The sequence below is a fragment of the Pseudophryne corroboree genome, chromosome 4, assembly GCF_028390025.1.
Source record: "Pseudophryne corroboree isolate aPseCor3 chromosome 4, aPseCor3.hap2, whole genome shotgun sequence".
NCBI classification, from domain to species: Eukaryota; Metazoa; Chordata; class Amphibia; order Anura; family Myobatrachidae; genus Pseudophryne; species Pseudophryne corroboree.
The window spans coordinates 839,321,919-839,340,243 of NC_086447.1; the positions used below are offsets into that span (position 1 = coordinate 839,321,919).

General features: G+C 44.9%; 1 protein-coding gene across 1 annotated transcript in view; it reads left to right on the forward strand.

The window, feature by feature from the left end:
- TMX4 (thioredoxin related transmembrane protein 4) overlaps positions 1–18,325 on the forward strand; it is a 144,439-nt gene that overhangs the window by 101,691 nt on the left and 24,423 nt on the right. The window contains exons 3-5 of the mRNA XM_063918583.1: positions 1,109–1,154; positions 3,772–3,900; positions 13,388–13,433. Coding sequence (XP_063774653.1) covers positions 1,109–1,154; positions 3,772–3,900; positions 13,388–13,433 — 221 coding nt within the window. The remainder of the gene's footprint in view (positions 1–1,108; positions 1,155–3,771; positions 3,901–13,387; positions 13,434–18,325) is intronic.

The following is an 18,325-nucleotide window of genomic DNA, read 5'->3' on the forward strand; positions in this document are numbered from 1 at the left end:
GACTCGCTGTTTATCCTGTATGCACCCAACAAGCTGGGTGCTCCTGCTTCTAAGCAGACTATTGCTCGTTGGATTTGTAGTACAATTCAGCTTGCACATTCTGTGGCAGGCCTGCCACAGCCAAAATCTGTAAAAGCCCATTCCACAAGGAAGGTGGGCTCATCTTGGGCGGCTGCCCGAGGGGTCTCGGCTTTACAACTTTGCCGAGCAGCTACTTGGTCAGGGTCAAACACGTTTGCTAAATTCTACAAATTTGATACCCTGACTGAGGAGGACCTGGAGTTCTCTCATTCGGTGCTGCAGAGTCATCCGCACTCTCCCGCCCGTTTGGGAGCTTTGGTATAATCCCCATGGTCCTTACGGAGTTCCCAGCATCCACTAGGACGTCAGAGAAAATAAGAATTTACTTACCGATAATTCTATTTCTCGTAGTCCGTAGTGGATGCTGGGCGCCCATCCCAAGTGCGGATTGTCTGCAATACTTGTACATAGTTATTGTTAACTAAATCGGGTTATTGTTGTTGTGAGCCATCTTCCAGAGGCTCCTCTGTTATCATGCTGTTAACTGGGTTCAGATCACAGGTTGTACGGTGTGATTGGTGTGGCTGGTATGAGTCTTACCCGGGATTCATGAATCCTTCCTTATTGTGTACGCTCGTCCGGGCACAGTATCCTAACTGAGGCTTGGAGGAGGGTCATAGGGGGAGGAGCCAGTGCACACCAGGTAGTCCTAAAGCTTTACTTTTGTGCCCAGTCTCCTGCGGAGCCGCTATTCCCCATGGTCCTTACGGAGTTCCCAGCATCCACTACGGACTACGAGAAATAGAATTATCGGTAAGTAAATTCTTATTTTTTTTTTACTCTGTATTTCCAGTAAAATACTGTGAAGTATTCTGGCGCTACTTACATGTATGCTGATTCATAAATAGTTGATATTATATAGTGTATATACATTATCACTCCAGCTGATTTTCATGATGAAGATGAAGTTTCATTTATTTGGGTTTTTTTGTAATAAAAGATCACTTTTCAGCAGGCGGCAACACAATGATGTATTCTTTCTCCTTCTCTATGCTGTAACTGATCTATTCTGCTTGTCTTTTTTTAGGACTGAGCGGCCGATTCTTTGTTACGACTCTTCCAACCATATTCCAGTAAGTTTTTATAATTACTATAGAATAATTAACGTGCTGCGTTGCTGCTGGCCCAAATGTATTAAGCCTTAAAAGGTGATATAGTGGAGACGGATAACGAGTGATAAAGTACCAGCCAATCAGTTCCTAACTGTCATTTTTCAAGCACAGCCTGTGACCTGGCAGTTAGGAAGCTGTTTGGCTGGTCATTTCTCACTCTTTATCCGGCACTTTATAACTTTTTAAGACTTAATACATTTGGGCCAGTGTTTTCCTGATAGTGTCTATAGTACTGAACATTGTGTTTGACCTCTTCAAGCACCTGTGTCATTACTTTTCTTATTTACCCACATTTTGTATTCAATTCCACATTTCTAGAACAACCATGGTGGTCATTCCGAGTTGTTCGCTCGCTGCCGTTTTTTGCAGAATTGCGATCAGGCTAAAAATCGGCAGTTCTGCGCATGCGTATGGGCCGCAGGGCGTACGCGCTAAGTAATTTCTCACAAAACTATGCAATTTTACACATGGCCGAGCGACGCTTTTCAGTCGCTCTGCTGATCGGTGAGTGATTGACAGGAAGTGGGTGTTTCTGGGTGGTAATTGAGCGTTTTCCGGGAGTGTGCTAAAAAACGCAGGTGTGCCAGGCAAAAACGCAGGAGTGGCTGGAGAAACGGGGGAGTGGCTGGCCGAACGCAGGGCGTGTTTGTGACTTCAAACCAGGAACTAAACTGACTGCAGTGATCGCAGTCTAGGAGTAGGTTTGGAGCTACTCAGAAACTGCATACATTTTTTTAGTAGCAATTCTGCTAATCATTCGTTCGCACTTTTGCTAAGCTAAGATACACTCCCAGAGGGCGGCGGCCTAGCGTGTGCAATGCTGCTAAAAGCAGCTAGCGAGCGATCAACTCGGAATGACCACTCATATTCGCTTTAAAAAACACATGGCCCAAAACCCTTCTTTCTCTGTATACTTATTAATAGGATTACGTGATGTATGTTACTTCAGTGTCCATTCTGCAACGACTAACACAATGTTGCAAATACAACTATTCACTTCAGGGACAAAGGTGTGATAATTTGGCTACTGTATCTGTACAGTGTATAGTGTTCTTAAGCTGGGTAAGCACTGCACGATAATTGGGACAAGCAGCCAGTTCTCATCTGCCCGTCCCAATGATTGCACAGTGGGCCTCATTCAGATGTGGACGGAGTTGCTGTCGCCGCTGCTTACTTGAAAACAGCAGCAATAGCTTTGTCTGTAAATGGAGCAGGAAGCGTCTATTACAAGCAGTCACCTCCTGGTGCAGTAGTGATCCGACCTGTGTCCCAGGATGCAGCATCGGATCACTGCGACACCGTCTGGGGGGCTTGCGGCACCCAAATTAGAGCGCTGTCACCGCACCCTCAGTCTCCAAATAGCACCAGACTCTCAATCACTGACAGTCTGATGCTGCACTTCGTTCTGTGGGGGTAATTCAGAGTTGATCGCAGCAGGAAATTTTTTAGCAGTTGGGCAAAACCATGTGCACTGCAGGGGGGGCTGATATAACATGTGCCGAGAGAGTTAGATTTGGGTGGGTTATTTTGTTTCTGTGCAGGGTAAATACTGGCTGCTTTATTTTTACACTGCAATTTAGATTGCAGATTGAACACACCACACCCAAATCTAACTCTCTCTGCACATGTTATATCTGCCTCCCCTGCAGTGCAGGCCCCCCTCACCAGATCCTCTCCAGGGGTGAGGGGGTGGACTTGGATGGGAAGGGGGGGGCCCAAGCCATTTTGTCGCACATGGGCCCACTGCTCGCTAGTTCCGCCACTGAACTGCAGCCATCTTCCAAGACCCACATTATAAAGCCCAGCTATGGGCCTGATTCAGTATTGATTTTGTTGTACGCAGTGTAGCGATGTTTATGCTATTGCACATAAATTGCACTGGGCATGTGCTGCAATGGTCTAACGGTGGTCATAGAGAGGATTATTCACAGAGTCAGGTACCATTGGTGGAGAGTGGGGACTCAAACACAGACTGACGTTACCATTTCATGAGCGTGTCACAGTTTGCGACTGTGCTACTGTACGCAGTTACAATGGCTTCAGTGTCTTACTTCCAGCACCCAGGGTTATTCTCATGGTCGATGTTTGACTGTTGTGCTTCCAATTTTTGCATCTTGTACACTAGTGGCGCCTCGATATCAATCCCAGCGGCTTCAACATTTGCGTATTTTTGCACAGCCGTTGCGTACAAATTCTTATCTGTGGTGGTATTAGCGCATATCTCTGAATCATGCCCTACCTAACCTAATTTACATTTTGGGGACCTGGTCTAATGTCTTCACTTTTCCATGGAACGAATAAATAAGTTTGTATGATTTGAAATAAACTGACTAATAATATTCTCTTTTCTACTCAAAAGATGTGCAGTATGTCTATTCTATACATTTTTAGATAGTGACTTGCCATCAAATAATATATTGGTTTAAAAGCAGAAATATACGATTTACTATATACTATATTTCCAAAGTATAATGAACAGTTTAGGTAAAACCTTTTTTACCTGTGTATGTTGGAAAGTCTAGCCTGTCTGGTGTTTACATGTTTATACTCTCTGGTTTCAACGTTTTCTGTTTCCTAGCGCCCAGGACGGGGTGTTTCGACGCTACCATGGATCAAGAATGGTAGAAGACCTTAACACGTTTATTTCGGAGAAGAAGTGGAAAGTTTTAGAGCCAGTGGCAGGATGGAAATCACCTTCCTCTATCTTGTAAGGAATTCTTATTTGTTTTAGCCAATGCCAGTGAATAATTAGAAGTACAGTATTTGCAGTAATAAAGACAAAACTGAAACAGGTTCCTCTGCATGTCTTCACATGGGCTTTGTTCCTTGTTACGATAACTACGATGTAAGGAAATCCTAGTTAACTTCTATTCATGCGTTACAGAGAGTGTACTTATACACGAATTTGTGGGGTGGTTTGGAACCTGCACCTCAGCAGAGCGTAAGTCTCTTCAGAGGGTGGTAAAATCTGCCAGTAGAGCTATTGGAGTTAGTCTGCCCAGTGCCCAGTATTCAGGATGTATATGAGAAAAGTCTTCTCACCAAAGTGAAAAGCATCCTGGGAGATCTATCACATCCAAATCTTGGGATGTTCTCTATGTTGCCATCTGATAAGCGATATCAATCTGTTCTTTGTCGGACTAGCCAGTTAAGGGGTAGGTGTTTTTTTCCCCCGACAGCAATAAATGTTAAATAGGACAAATCTTAGATAATGGGGATGTTCTTATGGCTTCTGTACTTGCTCATGTTTTAATTTCATTGGTTGTTCATGCATATGACCATTGATGATGTTAAAGTATTATTATTATTATAACGATCAGTCGCCTGACAGTTGCATGAAAACGGTTGATGGCTAAGCATAACTCTGTTGTATCTGGTAAAACCCTTTTGGAAAATCACCTGAATAATACAACCCTGTATCTTATGTAACCCCAAATTGCTCTAATAAAACAGTTCTCAAAGTGTTTGTGTTCACAGCATCTCTTCTACATGGGAAATATTAAAATTTTTGAACATTTATGTATATGAACGCTAAACTGTATGGGGGCAACTCAGTTCTGCAAAACGTGAGCACCGTAACCGCACATTGCAACCACCATCATCACCATTTTTTTTTCCTTGTGCCCCAAAGTTATTCACAGTAAAATTGGCAATATGGAGATTCCAAACTATTACACACCAGGGGGGGATGTAATAGTGTGCGAGAATCAGGAATTGCGGGACTTCATCTGAGTTCTCATGGATTTTAAAGTGCCAGTCAGTTACACAGCAAAACCAACCTTGTTTTTCCATGTAACTGGTTGCCGCTTTAAAAATACGTGAGAACTCTGAGGAAGTCCTGCACTTCCTGGTTCTTACACTCTATTACATTCTCCCCCACATATTTTGTTGTGATATACCTAGTCACATTTATTACATACCTAGTACCATTTATGTATTTATTTACCATATTCTTCATACTGTATCTACACCAAGGGCCTCATTCATGTTTGTAAGTAAAACAAAAAGCAAGCAACTGGGCAAATCCATGTTGCACTGCATGAGGGGTCAGATGTAACATGTGCAGAGAGATTTAGATTTGGGTGGGGTATGTTCTAACTGAATTCTATATTGCAGTGTACAAATAAAGCTGTCTAACATTTGTGGGCTACAGGCAAAAGCAGCCAGTATTTACCCTGCATAGAAAAAATATAAACGTATTGGCTCCCCTTGCATGGCAACATGGTTTGTTCCAGACCCAAAGTTGCTTCCTTGTTTTTGCTTTTGAATCCGTTCCTAAGTGCAATAGTTAAACTAGAAGATGATTGGTCAGGCCTATAATTGTCACAAACCCACCATTTCTTTTTGAGGCTTCTGGGCCATCGTTATGGTTAGCAATACTGCCTCACAGCACTGAGGTTCTGGGTCCGAGCCCAGCCCTAACTGTGTGGAGTTTGCGTATTCTCCCTGTATTTGCGTAGGTCTCCTCCAGGTACTCTGGTTTCCTACCACACTTCAAAAATATACTGGTATCCTAGCCAAATATTTTGGCTCACAACAAAAATGAACCCTAGTGTGTATGTTCCTGTGTATAAGGTAGAAAACATAGATTGTAAGCTGTGAATGGCCAAATATTTTTTGTAAAAGTGCTGCGGAACATGTGCACGCTATATAAAGAACGATTATCAAAGAATAGTGATTAGTAAGACTGAGGCTTGGTATACTATGGTTAATATGCGGTCAGCATTTTCTCAGCTGTGTTACAGCCACTGACATGGCTCAGTGACTTGCAGAGGATTATGGGTGGTTTGCTAAAAAGCAGAAATACAAATTTCAGCTTTTTATGTGAATTCTAGTCCATAAATATCTCATATTTGTATTTTGCAGACTGTCATGTTTTATTCTTGTTTTAATATGGAATCAATATTTAACATGAAATGCTGCTTCTATTGCAGGAAATATTTGTGAGAGGAGTCTCTGCCAGCTGTGTCCTGTTCCAAATATACGCAGGACACCTACAGCTGTGGGGGACTATGGGGAACATGTACTAAGCAGTGATAAAAGTGGAGAAGTGAGCCAGTGGAGAAGTTGCCCATGGCAACCAATCAGCATTGACGTAACATTTATAATTTGCATACTATAAATGTATACAGAGCAGCTGATTGGTTGCCATGGTCAACTTCTCCACTGGCTCACTTCTCCACTTTTATCACTGCTTAGTACATGTCCCCCTAAATGTGTTAAACCCTATTTATAGAGGATATGTTGGCTACATGCACACCAACATTTATTTATTCCGCCTCCCACTATTCCATTTTTTGACGATGGAGCAGAGCTATTCACCGTACATGCATCATTAAACTCTGTGGAGAAAGTGCAGAAAGTGGATGACAAAGTAGTGGCTAATAAAACATTCTACTTTTCCCAGGTCCTTTATATTAAATACGGCACCACAACGATCTTTACAGATGCGGTCTATCATTTTCTAGGATGTAATAGAGAAATGGTGAATCTGATTGGCTGCTATGGCCAACACCAACACTTGTCTCTTTTTGAAGCTTTAGTAAATCTACCCCCGGGTGTTAATAGGCAGACAGGGGTAAGAGAGCCCTGCTTGCACGCTTACAACCTATAGGGTAGTCAATGAGGTTAAGGGCTACACTACACTGGAACCAGAGGGTTGTTTTAGTAGGACAGAACACATGTACATTTTGTTTAAACGGTGTAGAGGGAAGGTGATTGGGTAGAGTAGACTAGGGAGGGTAAGTGGGTGGTCCTAGAATAGAAGCTTGCCTTAGGAGGTGATTATTCAGGGAAAGTTTTAGGGCTAGAGGAAAGTTTTGTTAGATGAGGAAGGGAACGCCACAGACTGTATGCAGTTCCTTATTTCCATATATTTACAGTATTTTCTCTGACGTCCTAGTGGATGCTGGGAACTCCGTAAGGACCATGGGGAATAGCGGCTCCGCAGGAGACTGGGCACAAAAAGTAAAAGCTTTAGACTAGCTGGTGTGCACTGGCTCCTCCCCCTATGACCCTTCTCCAAGCCTCAGTTAGATTTTTGTGCCCGAACGAGAAGGGTGCAAGCTAGGTGGCTCTCCTGAGCTGCTTAGAAGTAAAAGTTTAAATAGGTTTTTTATTTTCAGTGAGTCCTGCTGGCAACAGGCTCACTACATCGTGGGACTAAGAAGAAGCGAACTCACCTGACTGCAGAGTGGATTGGGCTTCTTGGCTACTGGACATTAGCTCCAGAGGGACGATCACAGGTTCAGCCTGGATGGGTCCCGGAGCCGCGCCGCCGGCCCCCTTACAGAGCCAGAAGAGCGAAGAGGTCCGGAGAAAGCGGCGGCAGAAGACGTTCCTGTCTTCAAATAAGGTAGCGCACAGCACTGCAGCTGTGCGCCATTGCTCTCAGCACACTTCACACTCCGGTCACTGAGGGTGCAGGGCGCTGGGGGGGAGCGCCCTGAGACGCAATAAAAACGATATAAGAACCTTATATGGCTAAAAAAAATGCATCACATATAGCTCCTGGGCTATATGGATGCATTTATCCCCTGCCAGTTTCCTGAAAAAAGCGGGAGAAAAGGCAGCCGAGAAGGGGGCGGAGCCTTTCTCCTCAGCACACAAGCGCCATTTTCTTTCACAGCTTCGCTGGAAGGACGGCTCCCTGACTCTCCCCTGCAGTCCTGCACTACAGAAACAGGGTAAAACAGAGAGGGGGGCACTATTGGCAGCTAATATATAAATACAGCAGCTATAACAGGGAGTAACACTTATATAAGGTTATCCCTGTATATATATATATAGCGCTCTGGTGTGTGCTGGCAAACTCTCCCTCTGTCTCCCCAAAGGGCTAGTGGGGTCCTGTCCTCTATCAGAGCATTCCCTGTGTGTGTGCTGGGTGTCGGTACGATTGTGTCGACATGTATGAGGAGGAAAATGATGTGGAAGCAGAGCAATTGCCTGTGTTAGTGATGTCACCCCCCAGGGAGTCGACACCTGACTGGATGGTAGTAATTAAAGAATTACGTGACAATGTCAGCACTTTGCAAAAAACTGTTGACGACATGAGACAGCCGACAAATCAATTAGTGCCTGTTCAGGCGTCTCAGACACCGTCAGGGGCGCTAAAACGCCCGTTACCTCAGATGGTCGACACAGACCCTGACACGGATACTGAATCCAGTGTCGACGGTGACGAGACAAACGTAATGTCCAGTAGGGCCACACGTTACATGATCACGGCAATGAAGGAGGCATTGAACATTTCTGACACTACAAGTACCACAAAAAAGGGTATTATGTGGGGTGTGAAAAAACTACCAGTGGTTTTTCCTGAGTCAGATGAATTAAATGAGGTGTGTGATAAAGCGTGGGTTTCCCCCGATAAAAAACTGCTGATTTCTAATAAATTATTGGCACTATACCCTTTCCCGCCAGAGGTTAGGGCAAGTTGGGAAACACCCCCTAGGGTAGATAAGGCGCTCACACGCTTATCAAAACAAGAGGAACCAGCTGATAGAAGGCTGGAAAATATCTTAAAAGGTATATACACACATACCGGTGTTATACTGCGACCAGCGATCGCCTCAGCCTGGATGTGCAGCGCTGGAGTGGCTTGGTCGGATTCCCTGACTAAAAATATTGATACCCTGGATAGGGACAGTATATTATTAACTATAGAGCATTTAAAGGATGCATTACTATATATGCGAGATGCACAGAGGGATATTTGCACCCTGGCATCTAGAGTAAGTGCGATGTCCATTTCTGCCAGAAGAACGTTATGGACGCGACAGTGGTCAGGTGATGCGGATTCCAAACGACATATGGAAGTATTGCCGTATAAAGGGGAGGAGTTATTTGTGGTCGGTCTATCGGACCTGGTGGCCACAGCAACGGCTGGAAAATCCACCTTTTTACCCCAGGTCACCTCTCAGCAGAAAAAGACACCGTCTTTTCAAACCCAGTCCTTTCGTCCCTATAAGGGCAAGAGGGAAAAAGGCCGCTCGTTCCTGCCCCGGGGCAGAGGAAGGGGAAAAAGACTGCACCATGCAGCCTCTTCCCAGGAGCAGAAGCCCTCCCCCGCTTCTGCCAAGTCCTCAGCATGACGCTGGGGCTCTGCAAGCAGACTCGGGCACGGTGGGGGGCCGTCTCAAGAATTTCAGCGCGCAGTGGGCTCACTCGCAAGTGGACCCCTGGATCCTGCAGGTAGTATCACAGGGGTACAAATTGGAATTCGAGACGTCTCCCCCTCGCCGATTCCTGAAGTCTGCTCTACCAACGTCTCCCTCCGACAGGGAGGCAGTATTGGAAGCTATTCACAAGCTGTATTCCCAGCAGGTGATAATCAAGGTACCCCTCCTACAACAGGGAAAAGGGGTATTATTCCACGCTGTTTGTGGTACCGAAGCCGGACGGCTCGGTGAGACCAATTTTAAATCTAAAATCTTTGAACACTTACATAAAAAGGTTCAAATTCAAGATGGAATCACTCAGAGCAGTGATAGCGAACCTGGAAGAAGGGGACTATATGGTATCTCTAGACATCAAGGATGCTTATCTCCATGTCCCAATCTACCCTTCTCACCAAGGGTACCTCAGGTTTGTGATACAAAACTGTCATTATCAGTTTCAGATGCTGCCGTTTGGATTGTCCACGGCACCACGGGTCTTTACCAAGGTAATGGCCGAAATGATGATTCTTCTTCGAAGAAAAGGCGTATTAATTATCCCTTACTTGGACGATCTCCTGATAAGGGCAAGGTCCAGGGAACAGTTAGAGGTCGGAGTAGCACTATCTCAGGTAGTGCTACGTCAGCACGGGTGGATTCTAAATATCCCAAAATCACAGCTGATTCCAACAACACGTCTACTGTTCCTAGGGATGATTCTGGACACGGTCCAGAAAAAGGTGTTTCTCCCGGAGGAGAAGGCCACGGAGTTATCCGAGCTAGTCAGGAACCTCCTAAAACCAGGACAAGTGTCAGTGCATCAGTGCACGAGAGTCCTGGGAAAAATGGTGGCTTCTTACGAAGCGATTCCATTCGGAAGATTCCATGCAAGAACTTTTCAGTGGGATCTGCTGGACAAATGGTCCGGATCGCATCTTCAGATGCATCAGCGGATAACCCTATCTCCAAGGACAAGGGTATCTCTCCTGTGGTGGTTACAGAAGGCTCATCTTCTAGAGGGCCGCAGATTCGGCATTCAGGATTGGATGCTGGTAACCACGGATGCCAGCCTTCGAGGCTGGGGAGCAGTCACACAGGGAAGACATTTCCAGGGCCTGTGGTCAAGCATGGAAACGTCTCTTCACATAAATATCCTAGAGCTAAGGGCCATTTACAATGCCCTAAGTCACAGAAGCTGCAAGGATTCTCCGCTGGGCGGAAAATCATGTGATAGCACTGTCAGCAGTGTTCATTCCGGGAGTGGACAACTGGGAAGCAGACTTCCTCAGCAGACACGACCTCCACCCGGGGGAGTGGGGACTTCATCCAGAAGTCTTCCAAGTGATTGTAAACCGTTGGGAAAAACCAAAGGTGGACATGATGGCGTCCCGTCTCAACAAGAAACTGGACAGATATTGCGCCAGGTCAAGGGACCCTCAGGCAATAGCGGTGGACGCTCTGGTAACTCCGTGGGTGTTCCAGTCGGTATATGTGTTCCCTCCTCTTCCTCTCATACCAAAAGTACTGAGAATCATAAGAAGGAGAGGAGTAAGAACGATACTCGTGGCTCCGGATTGGCCAAGAAGAACTTGGTACCCGGAGCTGCAAGAGATGCTCATGGAGGACCCGTGGCCTCTACCTCTAAGGAAGGACCTGCTCCAGCAGGGACCTTGTCTGTTCCAAGACTTACCGCGGCTGCGTTTGACGGCATGGCGGTTGAACGCCGGATCCTGAAGGAAAAAGGCATTCCAGATGAAATCATCCCTACCCTGATCAAGGCCAGGAAGGATGTAACTGCAAAACATTATCATCGCATTTGGCGAAAATATGTTGCGTGGTGTGAGGCCAAGAAGGCCCCTACGGAGGAATTTCAACTGGGTCGTTTCCTACATTTCCTGCAAGCAGGATTGTCTATGGGCCTAAAATTAGGATCCATTAAGGTTCAAATTTCGGCCCTGTCGATCTTCTTCCAGAAAGAACTGGCTTCAGTGCCTGAAGTTCAGACGTTTGTCAAAGGGGTACTGCATATACAGCCTCCTTTTGTGCCTCCAGTGGCACCTTGGGATCTCAATGTAGTTTTAGGGTTCCTAAAATCACATTGGTTTGAACCACTTGCCACAGTGGATTTGAAATATCTCACATGGAAAGTGGTAATGCTGTTGGCCCTGGCTTCAGCCAGGCGCGTATCAGAATTGGCGGCTTTATCCTATAAAAGCCCTTACCTGATATTTCATTCGGATAGGGCGGAATTGAGGACTCGTCCTCAATTTCTCCCTAAGGTGGTTTCAGCGTTTCACATGAATCAACCTATTGTGGTACCTGTGGCTACTAGGGACTTGGAGGACTCCAAGTTGCTGGACGTAGTCAGGGCCCTGAAAATATATGTTTCCAGGACGGCTGGAGTCAGAAAATCTGACTCGCTGTTTATACTGTATGCACCCAAAAAGCTGGGTGCTCCTGCTTCTAAGCAGACGATTGCTCGTTGGATTTGTAGTACAATTCAACTTGCACATTCTGTGGCAGGCCTGCCACAGCCAAAATCTGTAAAAGCCCATTCCACAAGGAAGGTGGGCTCATCTTGGGCGGCTGCCCGAGGGGTCTCGGCTTTACAACTTTGCCGAGCAGCTACTTGGTCAGGGGCAAACACGTTTGCTAAATTCTACAAATTTGATACCCTGGCTGAGGAGGACCTGGAGTTCTCTCATTCGGTGCTGCAGAGTCATCCGCACTCTCCCACCCGTTTGGGAGCTTTGGTATAATCCCCATGGTCCTTACGGAGTTCCCAGCATCCACTAGGACGTCAGAGAAAATAAGAATTTACTTACCGATAATTCTATTTCTCATAGTCCGTAGTGGATGCTGGGCGCCCATCCCAAGTGCGGATTGTCTGCAATACTTGTATATAGTTATTGTTACAAACAAATCGGGTTGTTTATTGTTGGAAGGCATCTTTTCAGAGGCTCCTACGGTTATCATACTGTTAACTGGGTTCAGATCACGAGTTGTACGGTGTGATTGGTGTGGCTGGTATGAGTCTTACCCGGGATTCAAGATCCTTCCTTATTATGTACGCTCGTCCGGGCACAGTATCTTAACTGAGGCTTGGAGGAGGGTCATAGGGGGAGGAGCCAGTGCACACCAGCTAGTCTAAAGCTTTTACTTTTTGTGCCCAGTCTCCTGCGGAGCCGCTATTCCCCATGGTCCTTACGGAGTTCCCAGCATCCACTACGGACTATGAGAAATATAATTATCGGTAAGTAAATTCTTATTTTAACTCACACTTTTCAGTGTTTGATCAAGTAAATGTAGTTATTTGTTACTCGCTTTTACATGGCTAATAAAAATAAACAAATCTTGATTTGTTTGTAACAGTGGCTATATCCTTTGCTTAAACAGACCTTATTTGGTGTTAGAAGAGACCCTCCCGTTACCGTCTTTCACATGAACTGGAAATACATGTGGGAGGGGTTTGGACAACTTGCTGAATATAAGCTGGAGTGAGACTCTTTCTCGAGCTGTTAGATGCTTTGGGGAACCCTCTTCCTCCACTGAATATTAATAAATAACTAGACTTTCATTTGTTAGTTTTATTAACCTAAGGTCTTTATATTATGTTTGTATTATAAGTTACAAATATTTGTGTTTTTATAGAAAATGATTCTATCTATAAAGCAGTAGAGAAATCTTTCAGAAATTAATTTAACCACCCAAATTTTCTTCCAATCTTCAGTTACTTTATAATGATTTTACTAATTAATAAAGATTGACTTGTTGCTGAGGATCTTCATTAAATCTTTATACTTAAGATTCAGTCCTGTCAGATAATGTAAGTGAGAAGAGCATGTAGAGTCCGTATAATTACAGTATGTACATTCAGTTTCTCTGTTGCATGTCCGCTGGACACTGAGCCTGTCTGTGTCTTACACGCCTCTCTCCCTTCTAGGCTGCTGCAGTAGCTGCTGTCTCTACCCAGACAAGAAATCATTACTATTTATTGTGTTAATCTCTAACGCTGGATTCTGTCTTTTCATATTTTAGGATGTCTGGAATGGCAGGTCTGTTTAACTTATCAGGATGGATTAGGGTAAGTAAAACCATCAGTCTGTAGAATAATGTTATATTTTATGCAGTCTAAGTTAAATGAAAATGTGCATTACATTTGGTGAAGAACGTATAAAAAAATTACAGAATTTAACCACATCAGGGGTACATTTCTGTTCCATTTTACAGCTCTCAAAATGTATGGCGTAAGTACTGGTGAACTTTGTATCATGCCTGATCTGCGTGTGTTCTGTGTAGAAAACATTGGTACACACAGGAGAAGACCTTTAGGATGAGGGGAATTTTCAGTTGCCATCTCAGAATGATTATATCTGCTGTTGAGCTAAGTTACAAAATGTTCACTTTTTAGTAGATGTATCCAGGGCCAGTGAGGCGATCAGGCACGGGTACAGGAGGGGGGCATGGCTACATCCCATCCTTTTGTGCATTCCTGCTGGGGATGTGGTCGTATGAGGGCGCTACAGAAGCCTGAATAATATCTACACGTTCCTATCCCGTCTTGGTGCCCCTGAATGCAGGGCTAACTTAATGTATAGGCACACTGGGCAGCTGCCCAGGGCCTCACTATTCAAGGGAGGACTTGTGGCAGGCTGGGCTGGGAGGTCATTTGGAGGCAGTTGGAGAATGTTGCCAGGCCGCCCTGTGAATTGTACACAGTCAGAGCGATCAGACAACATTCTATACCTTCCTACCAGCCTGTAGTCAGACAGTGAATGGCTGTCAGCATGCTGACTGGTGGATGGCTGGCGTTATCCACCAATCCAAGTGCTGACAGCCATTCACTTATTGAAGTATGTGAAGAGAGCTCCCAGGACTGCATAAGTTGTAAGTTTTTTTTTTTTTTTTTTTCAATTTAGTTCTGTGAATGGGTGGGCAGGGGCCTCGGTACATTGCTCTGCCCAGGGCCTACAATACTTTTAGAACGACCCTGACTGTATGTATCCAAAAATAGCTAATTGCACGGTTATCCAGGACAAGTTGGTATAAGTATGAGACCTCTGTTTTGTCATGCTCGTCTTCCTCTTTGGACGGCTTTTTAAAAGTCTAGAACCACCTATAGCGCTCTTTGTGGTTTATTCCCACATAAATAGCGATACGATGCATAAAACCACTTCACAAGACTGCACTGATTATTTTGATTGGCGACACTTGTGTATCTGTATACGAAGGGCTACGATGCAGCTGCCGCAGCTTTTTTTCATGCCGAATTCTGTTCTGCTTCGTATACAGACTCAGTCGCACACAGATATACAAGTGTCGCATATTAAATTAATTAGTGCGGTCTCGTGATGCACATTTGGGTGAAAAAGACACTCAGCAGCTCACATGCGCCAGTTTCATGACGTATTGAGGCTAGGTGTATGAAGACACATCTGTATTCCTTTTCCCAATACAATGTATAATACTGGTACTGTTGGCTAATTCATGAGGAGTCGGTCGATCCTAAAATGTTCGATGTTACTATTTTAGAAAGCTATAGTGGGAAGAATCCCGTAAGAAAACATTCATCCTGTTTTCAATGCGCTTTTTGGGCGTTGGTGGCCTGAATCCTACTGTATATAGGCCCTCATTCCGAGTTGATCGGTCGCAAGGCGAATTTAGCAGAGTTACACACGCTAAGCCGCCGCCTACTGGGAGTGAATCTTAGCTTCTTAAAATTGCGACCGATGTATGCGCAATATTGCGATTACTAACTACTTAGCAGTTTCAGAGTAGCTTCAGACTTACTCTGCCTGTGCGATCAGTTCAGTGCTTGTCGTTCCTGGTTTGACGTCACAAACACACCCAGCGTTCGCCCAGGCACTCCCACCGTTTCTCCGGCCACTCCTGCGTTTTTTCCGGAAACGGTAGCGTTTTCAGCCACACGCCCCTGAAACGCCGTGTTTCCGCCCAGTAACACCCATTTCCTGTCAATCACATTACGATCGCCGGAGCGAAGAAAAAGCCGTGAGTAAAAATACTTTCTTCATAGTAAAGTTACTTGGCGCAGTCGCAGTGCGAACTTTGCGCATGCGTACTAAGCGGATTTTCACTGCGATGCGATGAAAAATACCGAGCGACCAACTCGGAATGAGGGCCATATTTCCAATAAGTAGGCCGTATCTTACCTGAAGCAGGGCTCTGCATGGAATGTGCTGTTAAATCATTAAATGCAAAATACATTTAGAGAGAGGATTGTGTTAAATAACTTATTGATCTTACACCAATTACAGCAGTGAAGTGTCCTGTCTTGACAAACGTTAGTACTTTATAATATATCAAATTGCATTAATTATAAAAAAACCTGGTGCTTATTAGTTGTATATTATACATTTTCGATGAGCTTTAGCCAGACGTAAGGCGAGCTCATCCTAGCTAATTACTGTTGTCTGCTACCTATTTAAAGTGCTGTCTACATTACGCTTAATGCTTGTCCTACAAATCTGGCCACTTCAGTTCTTGTTACTGTAATGTTGTAAGAGACGTCGGTTTCTTTTCTTTTTTCTCCCTTGTAAACTGTTTCCATAATGATTGGCTTCCTGCTTTGAAATAAGCTGCCACCAACTGTCCCTACTGTATTACAGATGTGTCCTCATTGCTGCAGTCACGCCAAACAGACCCTCTTGGCACACCAGGTCACAAGAGACTCTGCTAGTGTTGGGCATCTTTTTTGTTGAAAATATGTCTTAAGGGCCCTACACACTATGCGATCCATCGCAGAGCTGCCCGACGGCAGATACGGGCGACCCGGCGGGGGTGGGGGGGGGGGGGCAGTGACGGGGGGAGTGCAGTTTCTTCACCCCCCCCCGTCACCCTGCTCCTTAGCAGTGCAGGCAAATATGGACGAGATCATCCATATTGGCCTGCATGCACAAGCGATGTGGCACCAGCGATGAACAAGTGCGGCGCCGCGCATTGTTCATCGCTGGTGCCTCCACACTGAAAGATATGAACGGTATCTCGAACAAGATCGTTCATATCTTTCATTAATATCGCCCAGTGTGTAGGGCCTATTAGATGCAATGCAATGTGACTAGGACGTACCAGGAGAATGTGCTGATTGATTGATATGCGACGCTTGTTTATATGTGTACGACTCCCGCCAGGCATCTGTTACTGCGTGTCGTATTGAGGCACATCTGATAAAACCTTCACCGTGCCACCAAAAAATGCACTGCACAACCTTACATATTTGTAGTCTAAACACCACGTTATCTTGCCCCAATATCTGGACCACACATCCTTGGATTTATGGCTGCTAAAACTAACAAAGATGAAGAATTACATGTATATATTTTAATAAATACAAATACAGATAAATCTGTTGGTACCAATCCATGACAAAATAAGAACCCATGTTTTTTTGCTGAAATATCTTGAAAATTGCAAATGAAAATGGTATCTGTCAATGTTTATTCCATATTTAATATAACACTGTCTTTGCATTTGACTTTTGATTCAACTGAATGTTTTGTACAATAAAACAAATGAAAATGTCATGGACATAAATGATGGGACCCTTAACCTAATATGTGGTTGGTTGCACAACCTTTAGCAGCAGTCTCTGCAACCAAGCGATTTCTGTAGCTCTCAATGAGACCAACTACTAACAAGTACAGATGTAGCCATGCTCCTCTTTGCTGCAAGGCGCCATGCTGCTCACTCTTCCTAGGCAAACTGCTCCAGCGGTCTGATGTTTGATGGGTAATATGGAGAAAAAGGGGTCAGATCAAAGAGGATCACAGCGCTGTTTCTAATACTCAATCTCACAAGGGATAATACTGTCCAGCTTCTTCACATATAGGAAGGACACTATACCACATCCGTATAGGTAAAAAACGATCCTCACTTTATTTTAAACATCCAAATAAAAGTCTCTTTAAAACAGGCACAGGGCAATTCCGGCAAAGAGAAGCGGTACAAGCGTTTTGATTTTAAATGTACTCAGTGGAGCTCACCAGACCCTCAGGACGCCGTTGTTGGTCGCAGTGCTTCCTATTACGGGATTTGCTCTCCCGTAGATGTTATCCATACACCGCTAGCTGTCCTTAGATCACGGGCTCTCCAGGCGCTGCAGACGCCACCACACGCCTCCGCTTTCCCCCGTTAATTGCTCCCTGCTGCACACGGATAATGACCAGGTTCACCTACGGCTGCCGACGCGTTTCTACCCTCAGCGGGTCTTTGTCGAGGGAACAGCTGCAGTTTGGTTTCTAAAGCGCTCCATACGGAGGATAACAATTTGTGTTTTGGTGATGTTTGATGGGTGCCTTCTCCAGAGTGCACGTTTCACCTCTTTCCATAGATATTTGATAGGATTCAGATCAGGGCTTACGGAAGGCCAGTGTTTTGTCCAATAGTCCCATCCATTCTTCTGTGCATTTAGTTGTGTGTTTTGGGTCATTTTCCTGTTGGAGGACCCATGACCTGTGGCTGAATCAGATCTTTCTGACACTACACAGTATGTTTCGCTCTAGAATGCCTTGATGGTCTTGGGATTCCATTGTGCCTTGCACTTATTCAAGCCACCCCATGCCAGGCACAGAAAAGCAGCGCCAAAACATTACCAAGCCTCCTTCATGTTTCACAGTGGTATACTTTTCTTTTACAGCTTAATTTTTCATTTGGGAACATAGAGCTATTGTGATTTGTCAAACCGCTCCAATTTTGACTCATCTGTCTGAATTACAGTCTCCCGAAGCATTCTAGCTTGTCAATATGCATTTTAGCAGATTCCAGTCTGGCTGTTTTATGTTGGCATTTCAAAATTGGAGTCCTCCTGGGTCTTCTTCTATGCAGCCCACTGTCACTCAAAAAGCGTCAGATCAATTTTCCTCTTGCGGCCCTGGCTGGGGAGTGTGGCTACAGTCCAGTGGACTTTAAATTTAATACTTGCAACTAGTCTCAGGAACTTTAAGCTGCTTAGACAGAGTC